At 40.3% G+C, this 23,767-nt stretch overlaps 1 protein-coding gene across 1 annotated transcript in view; it reads right to left on the bottom strand.

Moving 5' to 3' along the window:
- NCOA6 (nuclear receptor coactivator 6) overlaps window positions 1-19,425 on the bottom strand; it is a 53,095-nt gene extending 33,670 nt beyond the window's left edge. Inside the window, exons 1-8 of the mRNA XM_065414358.1 lie at window positions 18,914-19,425; window positions 17,631-17,909; window positions 14,858-15,013; window positions 13,741-13,863; window positions 10,897-11,025; window positions 6,956-7,771; window positions 3,555-3,701; window positions 1,491-2,587 (exon numbers count right to left, since the gene is read on the bottom strand). Of these exons, the coding sequence (XP_065270430.1) occupies window positions 1,491-2,587; window positions 3,555-3,701; window positions 6,956-7,771; window positions 10,897-11,025; window positions 13,741-13,863; window positions 14,858-15,013; window positions 17,631-17,865 (2,703 nt within the window). The 5' untranslated portion in view covers window positions 17,866-17,909; window positions 18,914-19,425. The remainder of the gene's footprint in view (window positions 1-1,490; window positions 2,588-3,554; window positions 3,702-6,955; window positions 7,772-10,896; window positions 11,026-13,740; window positions 13,864-14,857; window positions 15,014-17,630; window positions 17,910-18,913) is intronic.
- Between the last annotated feature and the right edge of the window lie 4,342 nt (window positions 19,426-23,767).

Here is a 23,767-nt window from a genome sequence, read left to right as displayed (position 1 = left end):
TCAGGGTTGGAAGGGACCTCAGGAGGTCATCTAATCCAACCCCCTGCTCAAAGCAGGACCAATCCCCAGACAGATTTTTGCCCCAGATCCCTAAATGGCCCTTTCAAGGATTGAACTCACAACCCTGGGTTTAGCAGGCCAATGCTCAAACCACCGAGCTATCCCTCCCCCCAAGGCTTATAACTTGTCCAAATTCAGACAGATATTCATGAGAACAGCAAACGGCATATCCCTGACACAAATACCACTCGTGCCAATTTCAATCCCTGCTCCAAAGAATGGGAGCACCAGACTTTTTCAAAGAAAAGGTTGCCAGAATTGTTTTTTAACATGTAAGCAAAACGATGTATTTTTCTTTAGCCTTTTTCTTTGAAATGGCTGAACCATTTTGGCTGAAGTTTTCCAAAACATTTCACACTTAGACATATAGCATGGAAAGTTTGCCAAATTATAACCATTTAGGCTCAAAGTTACGTGTGACTGAAAACAGGATCTTATAATGGAATATGTTGAGCAGCCTTATTAATAGCCACCCTTACATGCAGTCAGACAAATTTTAAGAAGATTTGCTCATTACAATCTTTTATAGCTACAAATAAGGGGTTTATTGATTAATGAAGCTGAGGGTCTATGATCCCTATTCCACTCTAGGGGGAAAAGACACCAGGTTGAACAGCTTTAAGATAGTGACGGCTCGTGATCATTATTTTAGGTGTGACATTGGAACCCTCAACAGATGCATGCACACTAATTAGCAGCACTTCTGAAAGTGCCCCTCAACCCCTCTCATTGTGGCTGTCATGCTGTATAAGTATGAACAGGAGCGGCGCCAGGGTTTGTGGCGCCCTAGGCAGGGGTCGTTCCACGCTCCCAGTCGTCGTCGTCGTCAATTCTGCGGCGGGGGGGGGGGGGGAGGGTGTCCTTCCGCGCTCCCGGTCTTCGGGGCACTTCGGCGGTGGGTCCGAGTGAGTGAAGGACCCGCCGCAGAATTGCTGCCGAAGACCCGGAGCACAGAAGGACCCCCCGCCGCCGAATTGCCGCCCCCCCAAATCCTGGTGCCCTAGGCGACCGCCTAGGTCGCCTAAATGGAAGCGCCGGCCCTGAGTGTGAATGCTCCCTCCGAAGTCCTGTAGAGCGGCTGCTTCTGTTGCTGTTATAGAACAACTTATACACCTTTGAGTCCCCAAAGCAGTTGGGGGCACTGACACAGCAGTCTCACATAGGCCCTTCAACTGGAAGATGCCAACATTACGGTAACAGTTGTGAGTGATGCACAAAACTGGGATGATGGCAAATTTATTTTTGTAGTTTAATTCCCTACCCTTCCACCCCGAATGGAGGCAGAGCTTCAATGGCAGAACTACCATTGCTTTAGCATTTAATCTTTCTTCAAAAATACTTTTGCTGCAACGTGCAAAATTCTGGGCTACACACACATGTTCTCTTGTTTTCAGCAAGACAATGTTAAAAACTTACTTAGTTTGTTCTACTTGCTGATTATTTTTCTTCTTCCTTGGAGGCTTTTTCTTTTTGGGTTTATTGGCATTCTGATTGTTCTGTTTGTTGTTCACACCAAAATGTCCTGCAGATATATCACTCTGTAGCAAGTTTACCAACAGTGGACTTGTTAGAGTGACATCTTTATTGACTGGAAAACCAGGATTTTGTCCACAGGAAATCTGATTCCCATTTGGTGGGCCACTAAAAGAGGCATTAAAAGGTAACCCATGTCCAGTAAAATGACTTCCCGAATTACTGTTGTTTCCTTGCATTGCCTGCAAGTGGGAAGGCACCATATTTGGCTGCTGTATGGGAACTTCAGGTAACATCTGTGTCAAGTTTACATCACTGTTTGTTGTAGTAGCAGAGTCCCCATGTTGCTGAGACATGTGGGGGCCAGGTACTGTGGGTCTTAAAACCTGTCCTTGAATTCCCATAACCTGAGAAGGATTGCCGTTTACAGGGCCTTGCTGTGCCATAGTGAACTGCACCATGTTTCCTTGCATATTTGGGGTTGGTCCTCGCATTATTTGAGCTGGCCCCGTCATAACATTAGATTGGTTTTGAGTATTAAATGGTTGTTTATTGCCTTGTATCTGATTGGTCATCATCTGTTCCATCATTGAGTTTTGCTGTAGCAAGACCTGGCCTTGAGGTCCCATCATTTGATTATGTGTCGCCATCATCTGTTGGCCCTGCTGGGGAATCATTTGCTTGGGTGGAGTCATCCTTTGTGGTGCAGGACCAAGATTTTGGTTTTGGGGTGTTACCATCATTTGGCCTTGTGGCATAAGCTGGGCTCGGGAAAGTATCATCTGGTTTTGAGGGTTTAGAGATCCTTGAGCCTGAATGTTCACCATTTGTGCTTGGGAGGATACAATTTGCTGATGCATTCCCATAAGCTGAGACTGTGGTCCTTGCTGAGGCTGTCCCTGCATGTTGCCCATATTAACTTGTGGAACTCCACTAGCACCAGCCTGCTGGTTGTTTATATTTCCATGAAGTCCCATTAAACTGGTCTGCATCATATTTGGTGGGCCATGTGGTACCTGCATCTGATTTTGAGGAGGGCCAGATCCTTGACCGCCTTGCAAAATATGAAAATTTAAAGTTAAACATTAAAAATTGCACTGGCATTAGACAAACAAATAACTTTGTTAAAAGAGAAACCCACCAATTTAGTTACTTTATCATTTATTTTATTTTACCAGTGATTTAAAATATTTGTCAACACATTCACAAATTTCTGCCACAACATTTGACACTATAGCAGATAGTCATGTGGAAGTGAAAAGGGTTAGGACTTAATTCAATCCAGTAAAAGTGTGTTTGTTCCTACATAAACAAGCTTCAAATCTTGAAGCTATTCCATAATATGTTTCATAATAAAGACAGCAACATATGGGGAATACTGACAAGATGACGTTATCAGAGCTTGCAGAACTGAGAAGAGAAGTCAGCCTAGAGGACTATATTTGGCAAGTGACTAAAGCATTAAAAAGGAAATTGCTTGTAATCAAAAGAGACAAAAATGTGACTGTCTCTAAACAGGAGTAGCTTTAAAAGTTTATTGGAAGATGAAAAGTTTTACTGGAGACTATGCGGGATTATATTTCTTCTAAGACAAAGATACTACATATTGTTTTAAACTTGACCCGAGACTCTTCTTGTGGGGAGGACATACCTTATGGATCTTCTCCTTTACTATTTCTACACTCAGAGACCCAGTGTTGAGGCACAATCTTCTTTTCAGACATAGAAGGCTGGATGCAGTTACTCCTGGAGCCCACAAGCAACACCACTCTGAGCAATGGCAGATGGGGTTGTTTGAGAAATGAGGAACTTCCTGTGCTTGCTGTCACCCTGGAAGCTAAGTATGCTGCCTCTGCAGTATTCCCAGCCCCAGCTAGCAGAAATTATATAAAATTGGCAAGAGTAGAACATTTTTGCTGTACAAAGCTGCCTCCATTACAGGAGTAAAAGTTAATTACAGAATAATTAAGACAAGTAAACAAATGTTGAGGATTACAGGAGAAAATAAACTTGACACAGACCTGTATGTTGCACATTTTGACTTGTTTGTAGCTGAGGGGCTCCACTGTTCACAGGTGTACCTGGTGCTGTTGAAGGCACCTGACTTTGCATAAAGTTTTGATTAGTTTGCCCTCCAGGGAAGCCAGGTGGGAGGCGCTTGGGCATTCCTTAATACAAAACAATTATTTATTAGTTTCTGTAATTTGGTTACACAAGTGCAGACTGACAGGGTAGCTCTTCCCATCAAGTTAGCAAGGACAGGCGGCAACAAACAGGAACCAATGAAAATCAAAATATTCTAGCAGCTCAGTTCTTGCTCATCTTCAGTTTAGGAATTTCCAAAAAGGCAATGTTACTTAAGATTAAACACAAAACTATAGTAACTTTGAGTTACTGAAAAAAAGATGTTTGTGCTGATGTACTTATAACCTTGAGTACAGTTTATAACAGCTGTCTGCTTTAACAAACCTGGTTAAGAAGCTACTGTGTCTTGAATCAAGTTGTGATTACCTACATTGTGAATGAATAATGGTGTGCGTAGGAAATACAAAGGGCAGATTTCGTAAAAACTGAAAACAAAGTATGATGCTTTACAGTACTCTAATCTCCTTATTTTTTAATTGAGTCTTTTCCTTCCTAATCACGCCCGGTATACAGTCAACATACACTTTGAGTGTGTGGCAATTTCTTGTGTTCTTTAGTGTTGATTATGAACTCCTTGGGACAGAATCTGTGTCTGTCTATAAGGCACCATGCACACACCTTTTGTCACTATTTGTGTGTGTTTGGAGGGAGGGGTAGTTTTGGGGGGGGTGGGGGAGTTTAAATGCAACTTCTAGCCTCAGAAGAAGATGCAATTTAGCCATCATTGCTTTCCATTTATACCTATATATCAAAATAAGCACAATCTAATAAAAAGACTCACGGATAGATTTAACTCAGATGTCTACAATTGCTTGGTCTTCTATCTCCACATTAAACAAATTATTTTAACAATTTTTTTCTCACATTGATCAGGCTACATTTGTCTTCCTTTATACAACAAAATATATACACAAAATAAATGGGTCTACTTTATTTACAGTGAATAGCCTTATTTTTCAGGTTGGTAACTCTGCTAGATTACACACAACCTTTAAACTGTGAGAATTAGTGAGTTCTACTAATTGTAGTCATGATCTAATCCCAGTGTAAGGGGTAGTGCAGCACTGTGCTGCCCCTGAAGTAACCCCGGAGGGCAACTATAACTCAGCAAGTCGCAATCTTCTTCCTGTTTCCCCTGCTACTCCAAGAGGGAGTAACCATGCTGCATCTATACCTGGCACAGCACACATTCGCTGGTGTGCCAGCATAGCTATGCCAGTTGGTGTATTGGGGTAACAGGGCCAAGGCTCTACATAGTCCCTGCAATAATTCTCACCCACCTTAGTGAGGGGTGGTGTAAATGACTCTGCACAGCCCACTTCCTCCTCTTACACATCCTGTGATGTGGGTAGCTGGCACACAGGGGCATAAGGGGGAGCCTTGCACCTCTTTAAACCTCTGTACCAAGCCACAATTTGACATTCTGGCCCCACTGAGTTCCTTGCAAATTAACAACATTCTAGCACATTTAAATAAATCATTGGCACATATATAACTTATAGGTCAATCATTAATATTTGATGACATCAAGATTACTGGTCAAGTCTGAGACTCAGGGGCAAATCTTTAACAGACGCTCTTTGAAATAACCTATGGAAGGACTGTCAACTCCTAATAGTTTAGCAGGAGTTAAAGTTCAATCATTCAGAACTCAGAGAAACACAGAAAAGTAAAATCTTACATAATTTTTGCCATATATTAAATCTAATTAAAGTTTGTACTATGCTAAATTAAGTAAACATTGAATAAAATGAATATATGCATATATTTGGATTATTTATAAAGCAACAGAGTATATGGTGCTATGTAAACAAAGACAGATCCCTACCCCCAACCCTGATGTGCTTACAATTTAATTCAGACATAATACAGCAAGGGATAACTATGAACAAAGGAAAGAGGTAAGAAGCAAGATCCTCAGCAGGTGTAAGTCAGTGTGGCTCCACTGAAATCAATAAAACTGTGTCAAATTAAACCAGGCGAGGATACAGTAACCCATGTCCTCTCCATGGACAATAAGATCTGGAAATAAATTCAAATTATATACATATCTTGCTAGTTGGTTGTGTCTTTATGTGAAATGTTTAAATAGTTATTAGAAAGAGTAGGATTTTATGTTTTTATTAAGTTAACATATTAAGAATTGAGGGGAAATATTTGACAAGATTATAGGAGTGGAGATCAATGTTAAGACTACCTATCTGGAAATAGTGAATCCAGATGAGGAATGAGGAGACCACAGTGTGTGGGATCACAGAGGCTATTCCAGGTAAAAGGGGATCTGGCATCAGAAAGGGTAAAGAATTGCCTGTGGGTGTTGGAGATGAGGGAAGTTACAAGACACAGGCCCATGAACAAGAGCATGAAGAATTTGAATCTGACACAGAAGGAAATCAGATACAAAGTGCAAAGACTTGTGGAAGCAGAGTGCAAACAGATGAGAGATTTGGTTGGAGCAAGAGGCACGGAACAGCCTATTGGATGGACTTGAGGTGTACGACATGAGAACCTTGGAAACCACAGTGAATGGTGCATTAGGCAAGGAAAGAGATTACTAGAGTATTGACGAAAGTTTTAGCAGTAGGGATTGAATTAGACAGTTGTTTTGGGAAATAAAAAAACCCCAGCAGGATTTAGCAACAGCTTGAATGTTGAGGGGAACAAATATGATGAACTGAATGCTGCCATTCAGGGAAATGCTGAAGGAATGTTCAGAGAAAGTATGAGATCCAGTCTAGCACAAAACTACAAACGCCTAAAAAGTAGAAAAAGTCTAGGATGAGGCTGTTGAAGGCAACAGACAGGTGGAAGACAACAAGAACAGGGATGTGGGATTTGGCCAAAAGCAGGTCCTTAGTGACCCTAGTTAAAGTAGTGTCTGGAGTGATGCAATAGAAGCAGAGGATCAAGAAGAGAGTTAAAGAGGAGAAAACTGAGGCAGCATGAGTAGACAAAAGAGAAGGAAGAAGGTAGCGAGGCAGGTGACGTCAAAGAAGGTGTGAATTTTAGAAAAGAATACAGTAGCATACCTTGAAGGCAGAGAGCAAAGAGTACAAATGTGAGGAAGGGGATGACATGGAGCAAGAGAAGGGAGGAGAGGGTCATGGGGATACATCAGCAGTTTGGAAGGGGAAAACTGAGACAAGTTATGTACTTATTCAATGGACAGGGTTTTTAAAGTACTTTTTTTAAAGTAACAGTCTGATATAATAAATTCTAGCTGTCTTTTTATAATGTAACTTTTATTTTTGATGACAGAAAGGTCTGATTTTCTTACCTCCTAAGCCAGGATGTAAACCTTGTGGACCTTGGCTTTGCTGCTGCATCACCATGAAGTTGGGGGGTACATTCCCCTGTTGCACCATAGGATTACGACCAGGAGAACTGACAGGCTGTTGAAATCCCTGGGGAAGTGCGTTATTCTGAGGAGGCCTTGGTCCCATCTGCTGCTGTGTTTGGTTAACTGTTGGAGAAGATGCAGGAGATCCCTGCTGGAAGGAGGAGGGAGAAGAAGCAGGAGATTTGCTGGTCAGGTGGGGTTGCTGTAGTGGTGTAGGAACCCGTGATGGCCCTCCCTGAAGATTCTTCATCTGCGGAGCAGTAAATTGACCAGGGTTGTTCATTTGAGAAAAGTTTGGGTGAGCCTGAGAGGCTTGCTGGCTTCCAAAAGGGTATGGAGGTGGAGGGTGGGAGGGAGTCTGGACTGTTGCTAAAGATGGCCTTGCTTGGAGTTGTTGCTGCATCTGTCCAGGCAATGGGGCCTTTTTCCATCCCTGGTTTACTGTCAATGTACCCATTGTTCCTTGGCTTGGAGGAGGTTGAAGTGCTCCTGAAGGCAGCTGATTCCAACCAGGAGGAACTGGAACCTGAGCTGGGGTGGTAAATGAAGGTCGAATACCCTGTTGTGGCTGCTGATGCTGCTGGGGGGGACGTGGCTGCAGCTGTGGCTGTTGCTGCAGTTGTTGAAAGTTAGCGGGGTTCATTTGTCTGTTTACAGGAACTGACTGCATTGAATGGATCTGAGGTGCTAAAGAGCCAGATGGATGATTTTGCTGCTGGATAGTTAGTCCAGACAAGAGTGGATCCATTGAATCTATTAAAATAGCAAACAAATGTGACAATAAATAATATACTGCAGCCAAAGATAGAAAACAAGAAAGAGTAAGTTACTTGCTTGCATTTGCTTTCTCCTCTGAACTTGAGATCCAACAAAAATTCACATTCCAGCATTCCAATTTTCCAACGTATACAATAATTAGTACACTAAAAGAAGCCAGAATTTCTGGCAACCTTAAGAATCTAATCATAAGCATTGTGAAAGGTATAAATACAGTACTGTAGTCTCCAAGAACCTATTCTTATATAAGCCTTATATATAGTTAATGGGACCAAAAAAATCTCCCAACTCTGAAGGGAAGATGGAACAACAAGAAATTATGAAGACGGTGTAATTAGATAACATTTCCAGAGAATAGTTAATATTTTCTGTAAAGAAAAATGATAATGTTTTGCTTTTGCATTGTGCCTTACGTCAAAAGGATTTTAGATGCACTTTACAAAACTGGGCAAGAATAATCACTATTTTACAAAGGGGCAAGTCACTTAACCGTTCTGTGCCTCAATAGTCCTAAACTCACACAACTTGCAGTGGCAAAAATAGGCAGAGAAATCAGGCTTTCAACTTCCAGTCGACTTGTATTGAAAAATTTTACTTCCCAAAGAGGTGCATTTGCTTCTCATTTTACAGTTGCCTCAACCTACACATCCTTTTCCTAGCCCTACCTACCATAGTATTCATGATCGTTAATTTATTATAGATTCATATATAATGATATCAAAATGTAAGCTCCTCAGCATGGGGACCTTATCACTTTGTGAAGTGCCACGCCCACCAACGGCAGTGTATAAAGTAACAATTCTAATGCAAAAGGCCAAGGAAAGGAGACTCTAGTAGGAGCTGCACCTGTGGGGGTGGGAGGAAGAAAGGAAATCAGGCCATTTATTTAGATGCCTAAATATCTTATTTAGATAGTAGCAAAGCTGAAAATATATTAGATGTTTCCAAACACAACATCCCTATCCTAAAAAGTGTACAGTCTAAAAAGACAAAAGGTAGACAGATCCACATCACAAAAATGCCATCACCTTAGCTGGTAGTCTCAGTAATGAGACGAATGGTATGTCTTTGCAAAAAAAACAAAACAAAAAACACCATGGCATCAAGTCTCAGAGCCTCAGTCTACACACTTGGGCTTGCGGGGCTCAGGCTACAGTGCTAAAAATAGCCATGTGGATGTTCTGAGGAGGGTGGGTCTCAGAGCCCCAACAGGAACATCAACATGGCTATTTTCAGAGCTGCAGTGCAAGCCCAAGTTTGTAGACCCGGGTGGGACACCCTGGAACCCCAATATTCACCACTGTCATTTAATTAAGATATGTGAGGCATCGTTCTAAAAGTCTTGATTTGCTAGACATTAATATCGCGTTGGATTGTATGTGCTATTGTCGTATGTGAAGTTATGAAGTTTGGCTTTGAATGTGTTACAGAAACATGTTGTGAGATTGGAAACACCCACAAGCAGCCTTTCGGGCACAACACTAAAAAAGATCAAACAACGTTAATAGCTTATTGAAGAAATGCACACAAGCATAAGGATTACCCCAGGAACTGTGTACAATAGAAACCTCTCAGAGATAGCACTACAGAATGGAAACTGTTTGACCCAGGTTACAGCAAAAGAGCTTTCCAGCAAGTGGGAAGAAGATATAAAAGGGGAACAATGACATCATGATGGGACCTCACTCTCCCTACAAACACACACTTGGAAACACCTGAGGGGCAAGGACTGAACTGTGGGAAGCGATGGTCCCAGGCTAGAGGGATTTTTAGACTGTGTATGAAAACCTGGGAAAGCCAAGCTGCAAAGCCAAGGCAGCTTGTGCCTTAAGAATCTGCCAGCCTGTTTATCACTCAGGGTGAGAATTTGCTAATTCATATCCTACCTAGTGTGTTAAGCTCAGTTTGCGGTTTTGTTTATTTACTAAGGTAATCTGCTTTGATCTGTTTGCTATCATTTATAATAACTTTAAATCTATCTTTTGTAGTTAATAAACTTGTTTTTGTTTTGTCTAAAACTAGTGTGTGGGGAAATTATAACTTGGGGCAGAAAGCTGTTGCATATCTCTCTCCACATTGAGGGAGGGGGCGAATTTTAGGAGCTTATGCTGTACAGTTTCCTGTGCAGTGCAAGATGGTATAACTTTGGGTTTACACTCCAGAGGGGGGTGCGTGCCTTAGCAACTGGGAGGTGCCTTAGTTGAGCCTTCCCAGGCAGAGCTGATCTCAGTATCTGTGTGAGAAGCTGCAGGGAGTGTGTCCCTATCTGTGTGTATGCTGGTGAAAGAGGAGAGCTTGGCAACTTATCACAGCACCACAGTGTGAAAGGGAGCCCAGACTGGTGGGTCAGGCGGGCTCAGTGGTACCCCAGTTCCAAGTGGCACCCTGAGGGGAACCTGTCATACTGGGCTCTGGGACGCACTGCCGCGGGTGTGTTTTTGCAGTGTAGACATACCCTAAGAATTGACAGCACACAAAAACTAGATTATTCTCTGACCCTGAGTGGTGATCCCTCCAGGCAGAGAGGAGGAACAACAGTGTGGGGAAGCTTTCCTTTCCCGATGCAACTAAAAATATTTTAACAGTACTACAGTAAGAAACAATTCTGAAAATGGTCATCAAGATTTGTGTTACTAAAGGTTTTTCTAATGTTTAAAACCTGTTAGAAGAAACCTTTCCAGGTAATGACAATACTTTCTTCCAGTGAAGAAATCATTCAAGGAGGGGTGTCTGTTAGAAAAGTAGGGGGACAGCCCAGGACCAAATTTTGGCGATATCCTTCAGCGTGTACTTATGTGTCTGTCTGTCTATGCTGAAGGAAAAAGAATTCAGAAGTACTTTGCGGTAAAAAAATGTCAATAGCAATAGTTGTATGCGGTGTTGTTGTAACCTCTTTTATTGGACCAACTTCTGTTGGTGAGAGAGACGAGGTTTTGAGCTTACAGAGAGCTGAAGAAGAGCTTTGTAAGCTGTGTAACCTTGAAAGCTTGTCTCTCTCACCAACAGAAGTTGGTCCAATAGAAGATATTACCTCACCCACCTTGTCTGTATAACAGCAATAGTGACAGATAAATGCTATTACTGTAAATGTTCTTTTTTACCTGACTGTGAAGCAGGTCGCGGTGTCCTGGGCTGCAGCTCTGCATTAGCTCCACTTGCCATCATAGAAGAGGAAACATTTCCACTCTGGGACATCATAACAGTTGTAGGATTGTTCATTCTTATTAACCCTGGAAAATTAAAAATCATTATTTGTTAGATCTTAGATGCAGTTGGTCACATTACTGTACCTACAATGGATAACACTGGTTTCAAAAAGAAAAAAGTTAGAATAGCATTATTAATTTTTAATTAAACAAAACATTTCTTTAAATGTAAAGAATTCTTCCCCAAGAAAAGACTCAAATTGGACTTACTTAAGGAAAACTCCACTCATTTTACTCAACCTATCAGTCTGAAAGTTTGCAAAGTAAGAAAATTCTCACTAGGAATAAAAGGAGGTATTTATACGAAGAATATTTTGAAATACTATTGGAATTTCTGAACCTACTACTGGTGGCATCTACTGTGCTAAAAAAAAAAAAAAAGTGATATCTGACTCAATGGCAATATGAAAGCTTCACATGAGAAACTGAACAAAATGCTTAGCTACCAGAGAGAGGACGTGATGTAAAAATAGATTAGATGAACTAATATTTCTCTAGGATGGAAACTTCACTGGCATAAACTTTTGATTAATTTTTAAAGTGCTTTATGACTGTTAAACCAATATTTTACTGGGATGGCAATTTAGTCTCTTACATGTGGCTTCCATATTGACATTGATTTGCTTATCACTTTTTCCAGCAAGATGGTCAACTCCTTTAGTGTGTTCAGAAATACCAAAAGGTAATTCAAAGCATGTTTTCATATGTATATATGTATAAATAAAACAAAACATCTACAATGTAAATAAAACATTTATGTTTAACATATTGCTTTGGTACTGAATTAATAGAAAGAAGATCAGTGGCATCCTAAATCTTACAGTGACTGAACTATTAACCAGCAAATATATATAGTCCTTTTATTTCTGGTGAGAAGCATTTCTTACCCTGAAAACTTCAGATTCTAGGGTAAACAGACAACTTTATTCCAAATGTATTCATTATTTTATCTCTTAAAAGAAAAATTAGCTTTAATTAAAGTAAAAATTTGAACTCAGAAGACCTTTGAAAAATTTGCAGCTGTTTTTTTTGGTAATGTTCAACCAAGTAATAATGTATAATGAACTTTACACATTCAAAAAGCTGTACATTCTCAAAATACACCATGCGGCATATTCATAAACATTTTCTTTGTTACAGATGAGAGGCAAAAGAGGTAAAGTGACTTGCTCAAAACCACACTCCAAATCAATGGCAGAACCAGGATGAGAACTCAGGACCTGAGGAGTACAAATTCTAACCTCATTCCTCCAGATTACCTAGACTCCTCATTGACAGAAATATTATTTTAAAATCAGAATATGTTAATTCAAAGTTATTTCTTTCCTGAAGTCTTCTAGCCTATTCAACCTCTCTGCAGAATGGATTTGTAGTGGGAATGGTAGATTCTTCATTTTTTCCTCACACAAGAAAAGGGGCCACAAGCATCATTGGTAGGCCCCCATCCTCCAAAAAACAAACAAGTCACAAGGTTCGAGGAAAAAAGGGAATGGAGAATCAGTCTGACTTCCATGAGCCTGTGGCAAACATACTTTAGTTACAATAATGTACCTTAGATTTTTTTTTCTGTGCTACACAGAAGGTAAAAAAATCACTTATCTAAGTGAACTTTTGGGAAAGTACTCTGAATCCCACATATACAAATCTAGCTCCTAATCCCATAAAGCTTTACCCATGTGCATAACTTTACACAAATGGAGTCCTATTGACTTGAACAGGACTACTCACTTGTAAGAAGTTACACATATACTCAAGGCTCTAGAAAAGCATTAAGGAGATGGAGAGAAAAGGACCATATGATGAGATATTTGGAGGAAAACCTTCATGGTTTCACTCAGGCTGAGATTTTCAAAAATGTCTATGGGAATTAGGCACCCAAATCTCTAACTTTCAATGCAAAGTACATTAAGATCTAGGAAATGAAGCTCAGAGATTTTCATAGTGGAAGTAATAAATATTCTATTTCACATTTTTTGTTAATTACAGTGATTTAACTACTCTTAAATTAACCAGATTTCCACCCATAATTTGCAATTTGTAAATTTATTTTCCATTCATTCCAGTGGATAGCTACATTTCTCTTGTCCTAATCTACTGTACATGAGAAGGTCAATGAGAGCTCCCTATTTGTTAATTTTTTAAAAGTTATATTAAATCATATTTTAATTGTTTTAAAATTATTTACTTTGCGCTTTGTAATTAAATGCAACTATTAGAATACTTTATTACAGAACAATTTTCCTTTAACATTTAATAATCAGACTTCCTACAATTTATGAGTTATACTGGCATGATAGGATAACGGATGGCATATATGCAGTTTTGTTTAAGCATACAACTTGGAGGAGAAATAGTTCTCCATTACAACAATGTTAATATACAGAAAAACAGCCATACTAAAGTAGCAGTAAAACTGGGTAATAATGCACAAACTTATTGTGAGAATTTGTGCTAATTTTAATATGAATTCACTTTTCTGTGATCATGCACCTTTTGTATTCACTATCTGGACATTCAACTGAAATTTACTAGCATGGATGCTCATGGGAAGTAACAACATACAAGTATTCACACACTGGATATTTTACATGGGATGGGACACTGACAGCAGGGAAACTGGTATGCATATTAGAGTTACAACTCTGCTAGCAACTGTTGCTACAATCAGTGAGGTTACATGATAAGCTTAGTAATAAATTTAATAACATGTAATACTAAATTTAACAAAACTGAACTTACCTTGGCCACCCTGGATGGAAAATCCTGTCTCCATTCGTATTGAATTGCCTGCTCCCATGGGCCCATTAATCCTGACATCTTGACTTCTATTTTGACCTAAAGCCAAGTTGATGGCACCTTCACCTGGAAGTAATACACAATCTATTAAGTTAAATTATATGCATGGGGTGGGACAGCAAGGGAGAGAAAGGAACCAACCTCAAAGCAGCATTTAAAGATGGTGTCAAATTTTGACCTGCTGCACACACTTTGGAGTACAGGGTGATTATGTAACACACACTACTCTTGCCAACTCTTCAAGTATGCAGTCAATATATTGAAAATTGAATTGTGGTCTTTAATAAGAGAAGAAGGGAGCATCCTGAGACAAAAGGACTGAAGAGCTACATGCCCTGGGTTTGAACCTTGCACGCTGTGCCCTTGGCTTGTTCTTGTAGGATCATCCAGGAGTGTAATTTTAATTATGAAAGCCACTGATTTTAAGAAGAAAGTTTCACCTCAGGCCTCAGACAACAGCATGAAAATATTCATTTTTTTTTAAAAGCTAAGGGCTAGTCTACATTAGAAGCACTACAGTGGCACCGATGCAGCTGCGCCGCTGTACCACATCTAGTGAAGCTGCTCTATGATGACAGGGGAGAGCTCTCCCATCGACATAATAAAACCACCTCTACAAGACGCAGTAGCTATGTCGGCAGGAGAAACTCTCCTGCTGACACAGCACTATCCACACCAGCGCTTAGGCTGGTGTAACTTACGTTGCTTATTCACACCCATGAGCAACATAAATTATACTGACATAAGCGGTAGTGTGTACAATCCCTTAGTAACATGTTGGTAATGACATTCAGAAACACCTTCTACAGAATTTCAAACTCCTCAAAGTCAAGTAACTATTATATGTAAACTTACTCCTGAAGGAACAAAGTAAGTGTTGTTTCAATATAGCTACGGAAAAACGGACTGCTTCAGAAAACAAAGGAAGACATTTCTCTAAACTATTAAGTTGCAGAATGTCTGTGAGGTTCATTCTCAAGCACAAAAATTGCTTCTTATCAATACTGCAGTTTTAGCACATCCACAATTTTAGTACCTCTTAACAGCAGGTGTGACGTACCTTCAATCTGAACAGAGAGAATTCCCAAGTCACGGAGCTGCTGGTTGTTGCTCTGAGCCAGAATTCGCAGCCGCTCTGCAGCTTCCCGGGGTATATTAAATGTAACACGTACACTGTTCCAGGGTTCTACCTTCTGCAATTTTAACTTGTTGGATTCTTAGTTAAAAGAAAAATAGAATGGAGTATTACGTCATTTTTCAAACAATGTAATAGCACAGCAGAACAAAGATGAAAACTGAGCTACCTTTTTGGTTTTCAAGATTGTCAATGGTTATTCCAATATGTGGCGATGGGGAAGTTTTCCCATATAGCTGTGTAATCATGCTACCCGCCAAACCAGTTATTTTCCCTAAAAGTCAATTTCATAAAGAACCAAACAGATGAAAACCAGTACACCATGGCCAACATAGTAACTCAGAGAGGCTATCTGAAAATTAAAACTTTTTTGTACATTAAAATCATCTAAAAATTATTCCTAATATAAATGTACAGATCTATAATTTTTAACCTGTTCAAGAAAGTCTCTTTACAATTTGGGCCTATGATTGCTATTTCCCAATCACTTGATATTTCCCATAGTAACAAAAGTCTTACTAAATTTGTTAACTATTTATTCCTTAATAACATATCACTTGTGAATGTAATAATCCATCACTACCAAGTGCTTTGTGTCTCAGTATCCTAGCCAAATGATTACTGTAACAGCAGAAAGAAATCTCTATTGTCCTGTTTATCCTCTTTAGTACCCGCAGACATTGCCTCAAGGGTAAATTATTTAATCCTCCTTTTCACATTGACATAAAGAACTAATTCTTCTGCCACTTCCTTTTCTTTCATCAATAGTTCTTTATTGTTCTATCCTATCAACAGCCTTATTGGATCTCATTTTGTACTTCTAAAAAAAACATATTAAAGATCTCATTACTGGTGTTAATATCCCTAGCTATTAGTGATTCATTTTCCCTTCTTGCACTTCAAACACTATTTATCTCGGGTTCTTATATAGGTCTCACAAAGATGCAGTTTACATCCCCTATACTTTCAGAGCTCTATTGTGTTCTAAAATCAGCTTAAACAACTTGCCACTCATTCACATGAATTTTAAAAGTTTTAGTTTCACATAGAACCATGCATTTTTAAAACCAATTCCTTCACTTCTTTAGACTCTGAACAATGTTCATCAACTCCACCATGAACACTGGCAATTGATTTCACTATGTAGATTAATCCTTTTAGTGAATCCAGTTTACCAAATACACACAATTAAATTGTCTGATATGACTGAAATATTAATGCATATAATTTTATATCTGTAATTGTGTTTTTAAAGCACCTACTGCCATAGTTTATAATATATGCTATAACAGAGTGAGATTTGCTAAAATTAAATATAGATCCACCCTAGTGCTTACTAAAGGCAATGAAAAGACTCCCAATTCCCACTGAAGTTGATGGATCAATTCCTGACTAAGGTATAGAATGAGGAGAAGAGATTAACATGAGGTGAAAAGGATTTGTTTTGTGCACTCTAGAATTGGTAGACCAATTACATTATAATTATTAATTACCCTACACTGTGGAAAGAGATCCACGATAACGCAGGAAGTATTTTAAAGTCTGACCCATAACATAAATAGTCCAATATGCAAACACACAAAATTGATTATATGGAATAGAGGGGTCGATTCTTAATTCAAACATGTGGAGCGAGAAAAAGAACCTTCCACAGAATCTAAAACAGATTTCTGAGAGTCTACCCCCCCAGAGAACCCGAAAGGGTGTAGCCCAAAAACATTGCATAAGGGAAATGCATCTAGGAGAAAGAGCTTCTTACAATAAGGCTTGTCTTCATGGGGAAATTATACTGGTATAAAAAAAAGTGTCAGTTTAAACTGCTAACGTTATATGGGTATAGTCTCCTTATTTGTTTTATCTTATGTTGCTTGGGAAGAGGTTTAAGCTAAAACAAAAAATCCACTTATATTGGAGTAAGAATGTCCACACAGGAGTTCATACCATTAAAAAACAAATTTAGTGTATAGCTTAATTTAATTATACCTGGTACAACTGGTAAAACTTTCTTGTTTAGACAAACCCAAAAAAGGGAGTAAAATTCTTTATACCGATCTTTTCTAGAGAACTAAAGTTCTCTAATAGCTGGAAAGAACCTTAAAAGTCATAGTAAGCCTGGCATCTGCATAAAGTATGCAATAAAAACTATTTTAAAAGACTATACGAAATCACTGACAAAAATAGTGCAAGATCCTGACCAGTTTTCCAGACACATATAATTATCCAGTCTCACTCTGGAATGGGGAAAAACAGCACATATCATGGACCTCTTTGCTGGTCTTAATAATAGCCACATTAAAGGGAAACTGTAGGAAGTTTTCAGCCGTGTACACAATTCCAGGGTATCTCAGAAAATCTGTGGGTGCAGACAGGACATGGACCAAAATACAATAAAACAAATATGTATGTAACTTCTGGTGAAAAGAGAGTTAAAGAATTGACAGTGGGATGGGGAATTCAATAAGTGGTAGGAAAAATGCTGAACTAATAATACAATCATAATGATATTAAGCAGCTAAAGAATTTCAGAACATGTTTTCGCTCTATGCTGCCCAGAGGAAAAGTACTGTAATTTTTTACAAAAAAAAAAAATAATCCCAATAATTTATTACAGTCTAGAGTACCTTAATTTAGAATATGATTTGTGTGTGAGAGAGAGAGAAGGAAACAGAAGTTGAAAAGTGACAAGAAAATGGATTACCCATGTGTAAAAGACCAGGTACATTCTTCAATATGATACCCAGTTTCTGTTTAAAGTCTTTGTCATCTATATTTCCTTTAAAAGCGACAAAGATGGTGGAACCTTCAGGAGTACCATCCTGTTTTAGGTCATCTTCCTCCAGTCTGGAGTCAAAATCCACCTCTAAGTCTTCCATAGTTGAGGAGAGCAAGGAAGCGTAGGTTTCTTTTAAGTTAGGTAGATCATCCAAAACCATGGCTATTTTCCAGCAATGCAAGCCAGTCAGACGTTAAGTAGATGCTTTGAAGGAAATAAATAAATAATAATAATAATGCACTGTAAAATAGGTACAATTGGGCATCTAAACCAAAATCATGATACATAATCTGAGCACTAGAAGTTATTTTCTAGAGGAACAAGGACAGGAAAATGCTATTGTGTTACATTTCTTACAAGTGATCCCAGTGCAGATTATTCTAAAATACCGTGGTACAATAGTAACTGTCTGTTGGTCCAATATAAGATTATTTCACCCTCCTTGTCTCTTTAAAAGAAAGCAGAACTGGAAGAGAGGGAGAAGGGCAGCAGCCCTGAAGCTGCTCAGAAGACCACCAATGGCCCCTATTACAGCTGGAGATGTCATTGCTACTCCACTGTAGTGCCGTCACCACTACCAAGACTACCACACACATCATTTTGATCAACAGACGGTAGGATATAGGTAGCAGCAGTAGAACTAAGGCAGCATGCTTCCAATTTTTTTCCCTTTTCTCTCCAGCCACAAATATTTAAAGCGTTAAAGAGGAGACATGAATCAGGAAGGAACAGTTATGGCAGACAGATAGAATGGTCCTTGCACTCTGATGTAACTTTTCTTAATTTTATGCAGTTATATATGTAGCATCAACAGTATGCTTTATAATTTTATACTGATATTGGCCCTCAAAAACTTCTATTATGGCTAATACCTGTAATAAGATTTTCCTAAAGCATCATTGGAGGGGGACCAGCCAGTCTGATAAAGAAAACCAATACAGATTCAAATCTAGAGGCAACCATTGCAGGAGAGTTACGTGTGAGTGTCAAAGTGTCCTTGTCAACAGAAATTTTGAGTTCAGGGCACCTTGGAGAAGACTAATTACAAAAATGAAAGCAATAGATGCCAAATCAGAGAAGGCTATAGAACTCTTTGAAACCCTGGCTGCTAAAGTCACAAAGAATACAGACCGAATAAAGGAGCCAACTTTTCCACTGCCACCATGGAAAGCACACAGAGGCTGCCAACAAGAAAATAAACAACCCACCAGGTGACCCAATATCAGGGACTGCAAGACAAACAAGCTGATCTTGAAAATCGTAGCCATCGTATTATCAGGATTGTTGGTCTGCCAGAGAAAACTCAAGGGAGTTGGTTCACAGAATTCTTCAGAACTTGACTATCAGAAGTACTCAAGTTGACCTGTAACGGTAACCAGTTAAAAATCAATTGCACTGTCATCCCAGTACCAGAAAAGGGAGAGCACCTGGTATTGATCCCTATGCAATACTTTGCAGACAAAATACTTGTGATTAGACAGTGCCAGGAAATTGTAAAATTTTAAAACATTCCCTAAATAGTTAGTTCTCCAATATTTTTATATGGAGATAGAATGAAATGGCAAGTTTTTAACCAAGCCAAAGGCAATCTCGGGGTTCCAAAATGCAATATGTACTCCTTTATCCAGAAGTCATAGCAAAAGACATAGCGAACAGAAGTCCACAATCATCTTCTTACCCAACAAACAGGGCCTGCTTTAAGCTGATTCCCCGGAATGGGGCCCCGCAACATCCGGGGCTGCCGGTGGAGCAGAAAAAAAAAAAAAAAAAAGGCGCGTCCTGCTTCTCCCCCCTCCCTCCAGCGCTTGCGCCACCATACAGCTGATCAGCACAAGCCTGGGAGGGAGGGGTGAGGAGGAGGAATGCGGCGTGCTTGGGGAAGAGGCAGGGCCAGGGCGGGGATTTGGGGAGGGATCCAATGGGGCAGGGAGGGGGTGGAGTCGGGGCAGGGAGGGGGTGGGAGACAATTCGCGTCCCGGCGTGGGGCCCCGCACCTGCTAAAGCCGGCCCTGCCAACAAAGCTTACCCTTTGGCTAGCTACGCTGATCTATGAACAGGTGAGACTTGAACCATCCTTCTTTACAAACTACAATATACATATTTGGATTTGGCAAAGATCTTCGGATTCCTGACAGAACTAGAACCTATCTGGGTCCTTAATGCTTGGTTTTGGGTGGCTGACATTCTACTAATTCTTGTTTAATGTTCCCGATATTTTTATTTTATGGAATTTGTAGCACCAGCAATAAACCCTACTGGGATACAGTTAGGTCACAATTGTAATCTAAGAGCTTGTCTAAATGGCAAGGTAAAGCTCATTAGAGGGGTGTGATTTGTAAATTGCTTTAATATGCTAAGCTCTGACTGTCCTGGATAGACCGTGCTGGCGCAAACTAAAAGGTACCTAGATCACGCCAGCAAATTCTACATGGAGCAGTTACCACGCAGCACATTACAGCACCTGACAAATGACACTCTTCTAATGTGCTTTGACCAGTTAAGAGGACTCAATTCCTGAAAGTCATTGACAGCAACAGATGAAATTTCCTAACATAGACAGGATTGTAAGGAACACACAATTTCAAGGTTAATACGATATTCTAAAGCGTCTATCAAAACCCTCATAGCTCAGAACTGCAGTCTTCAGGTCGGGATATACATCAGTTTTTGGTAGCAGTCCAGTCCTTTACCCTGCATGAAAACCACAGGGCAGAGCTTAAAGGTCATTTGCAAAAAAAAAAAAAAAAAAAAAAAGGGGGTGGGGGGAGAAATGAGTTGACCCCTTCCTTAAAAAGGAAAGGGAAACCCACCACCATCTGGAAAAGCTTTTTAAAAAAATAAGATGAGCTTGGACTTCCGCTTTATATATATTATGTATATATTTAAAATATACACAAAAAATATGCCAACAAACTGTTAAAGCTGTAAAGTCCAGCACTCAGAAGTTAGGAATGCCAGAATTAAGACTGTACCTTAGTTCACCCCCTTTGTGTGGATACATTAAGATGCAGTCTTTAATTACATAATCGCATATTACTTTTACTATAGGACCTCTGCCTCATTCACTGCACAGAATTGATGGTGTTCAGTGAAACCTTGTTCTGAAAACAGAATGATTAATGTCTTCATGGGCTTTTCCATGGTGCTCATCACTGCAGTACCAGAGTGCTTCACAAACATTAATGAATTTATTTTCGCAACACCCTTGTGAAGTGAGTTATTATATTACCATTTTACAGATAAGGAACTGAGGCACAGATCAATTAATGTCATGTCAACTAATTTTGAGTGCTCAATTAGGATCTGATTTTTCAGAATACTCAGCATTATATATGGTCAAAGAACAGCTCCCATTGACTTCAGTTGCAGCTGAGTATGCAAGTCAGGCACTTAGAAAAATGAGGAATACACATACAGTGCCCACTTGTGAAAAGTCTGGTTTAACTGGCATCACATAGGAACTCTGGTAGAGGCAGGAATAGAATCCAGTTCTCTAAGGCAGCATTTAACTGCCGGAACCATGAGACCATCCTTTCTTTTCCTGCAGTCCCCTACTTATTCGCTACACATCTTTCAGCTTCTGCAGCAAACAAATCAGGAGGCCTAAAGACGACATCCTCTTTCACTACAGAACCTTGATTCATCCCCAGAGCAGGCCCATCCTATGCACTGAATGAGGCAGGGGGCTGTGTGATCATGTAATTAAAGACTTTATCATAATGCATAATGTAACACACACACAAAAAATCAACATTTGTAAGTTCAACTTCATGACAAAGAGATTGAACTACAGTACTTATATGAGGTGAATTGAAAAATATGGTTTATCATTTTACAGTGCAAATATTTATAATAAAAAATAATACAGAGTGAGCAGTGTACACTCTGTATTCTGTGTTGTAACTGAAATCAATATATTTGAAAATGTAGAAAAACATCCAAAATATCTAATAAATTTAAATTGGTATACTATCGTTTAACAGTGTGATTAAAACTGCAATTAATTTTTTTAATCACGATTAATTTTGAGTTAATCACATGAGTTAACTGCAATTAATCGAAAGCCCTAGTTAAAATTAGAAGCACAGCAGACATAACAGTTCACAGGTGCTAATATAATATAGTTTACTAAATCTGAAAGGATCACAGGCATTGTTTCACTTGACAAGGAAAGCCTTTGATCATGCTGAATGGGCGTTTTGAGCTTTTCTTTACATTTGGGTTGTGTTCTAAGACTACATCTACACTGTACCAGTGTGGACTATGGGGTGTGAGTTGCAGAGGGCACCAAAGGGTTGTGCGCTAACTGCCACATGTGGACACTGCTCACGCAAACTAAAAGGTACCTGGTTTGCATTAACGTAATCCTGTTGGAAAGAAAGAAAATGACTGTTCCACTGAGGATAAATGTGTAAACAGTTACTGGGCCAGAGGCTGTAGTCCAGTAATTAGGGCACCCACATGAGAGGTAGGAGACCCAGGATCCACTCCTCTTCCTCCAATCACTCTTTCATTATTTATCCACAGTGGAACAGCTCCAACAGGAGAGACTGAGGGAGCCCCACATCAGAGTATCTCACAGCTCAGTGGTTAGAGCACTCTTCTTGAGCGGTAGGAGACCCCTGTTAAATTTTCTCCCCCAGAAGGGAGGGGAGACTTGATCCTGGGTCTCAGATATCGCAGGTGGGCGGGCGCTCTAGCCACTGGCCTAAAAAGTTAGAAAGTGGGTCCCACCACCACTTCCTCCTCCTCTTCTGGAAGATTTCTGTGGATTGAGGCAGGCGCCTAACTCATTCCTGCAAGAAACTATTTAGGCCCCTAAGCTGCCTGATTCCAGGAGAGGGGTTCCCACTTGTGGATTGCTAAAGAGAGATAAGCATGGAAGCCTGACAGCAGGGAGTTGCCTATGTCTGAGAGAGGGAGGGGGCTTAGCACACACCCAATTGTCAGTACCTCCCATTGGCTAGCTTAGGCAGCTCACCACCCTGTAGACTGACTTTTTTGGATCGCATTCTAAAATGCCTCTCTCCTCTTTCATTGCATAGGAAGCCTAGGTGCCTAACTCAGATTTTGTGGATTGCACTTTTGTTCCTATTATACTCTAGATACCTAAAGGTAGGGTTACCAACCATATTTTGAGTGTCCAAAAAGAGGACACTCCACGGGGCCCCGGCCCCGCAACCAGCCCCGCCACCGCCCCAACTCCACCCCTTCCCCAAAGTCCCCGCCCCAACTCCGCCCCCTCCCCTGCTTCCCGTGAACATTTGATTCGCGGGAAGCCTGAAGCAGGAAGCAGGCAGCAGGTAAGCTGGGGGGGGTGGGGGGAGGAGGAGGCGCGGCCCAGTCTGGCCCCCTCCGGCGGCCAGCCCCGGCCCCGGCCCCAGCCCCCGGCCGCCCAGCACCGCCGGCCCAGCACCCAGCGGCACCGGATTTTCCCGGACATATTCGGCTTTTTGGGATTTCCCCCCGGATGGGGATTTGAGTCCCAAAAAGCCGGACATGTCCAGGAAAATCCGGACGTATGGTAACCCTACCTAAAGGTTGTAAAAGTTACGTGCTGTGATACTCAGCATTGTAATGCCCAAGTTCCTTCCTGAGCCCCACCCTCACTACCTAATTAAATCTACAAAACACACCACCACCACATTTAGACAACAGAGGTCAGTAGCACTGAGTGTCCATGACCACATTGTCCGACTTTATTCCAGGCATCTAAGAGCTCCACAGTGTTATAAAACACCTAATCTATTAAAACTTTTGCCATATTGCATCATTTTTGGCACAAGTCCTGTAAAAACTTTGAAAAAGCAAACTGCAGTCTGCTGTGTATTAACACTGCATGCACAGAAAGCAGAGGCGATGAGGAACCAATGTTATAATGCATAAAAATCCCTGAAAAGAATAAAAAACTCAAATATATACTAGATTTCACTTTAGGAAAAAATGTTAATGAGTGTTTCGTTTCAGTAATCTATATAAACTGTTACTTACTGAGCTCTAACCTTTGCTCCCCATGGCAACAGGGGCTGGGAACATCATGCAAGCAGCACAACCCCTCTGAC

Source organism: Emys orbicularis, chromosome 12 (assembly GCF_028017835.1).
Source record: "Emys orbicularis isolate rEmyOrb1 chromosome 12, rEmyOrb1.hap1, whole genome shotgun sequence".
Lineage (NCBI taxonomy): Eukaryota > Metazoa > Chordata > Testudines > Emydidae > Emys > Emys orbicularis.
Note: the sequence above shows the minus strand (reverse complement) of the source record. Positions and strands in the feature narration are given on the sequence as shown.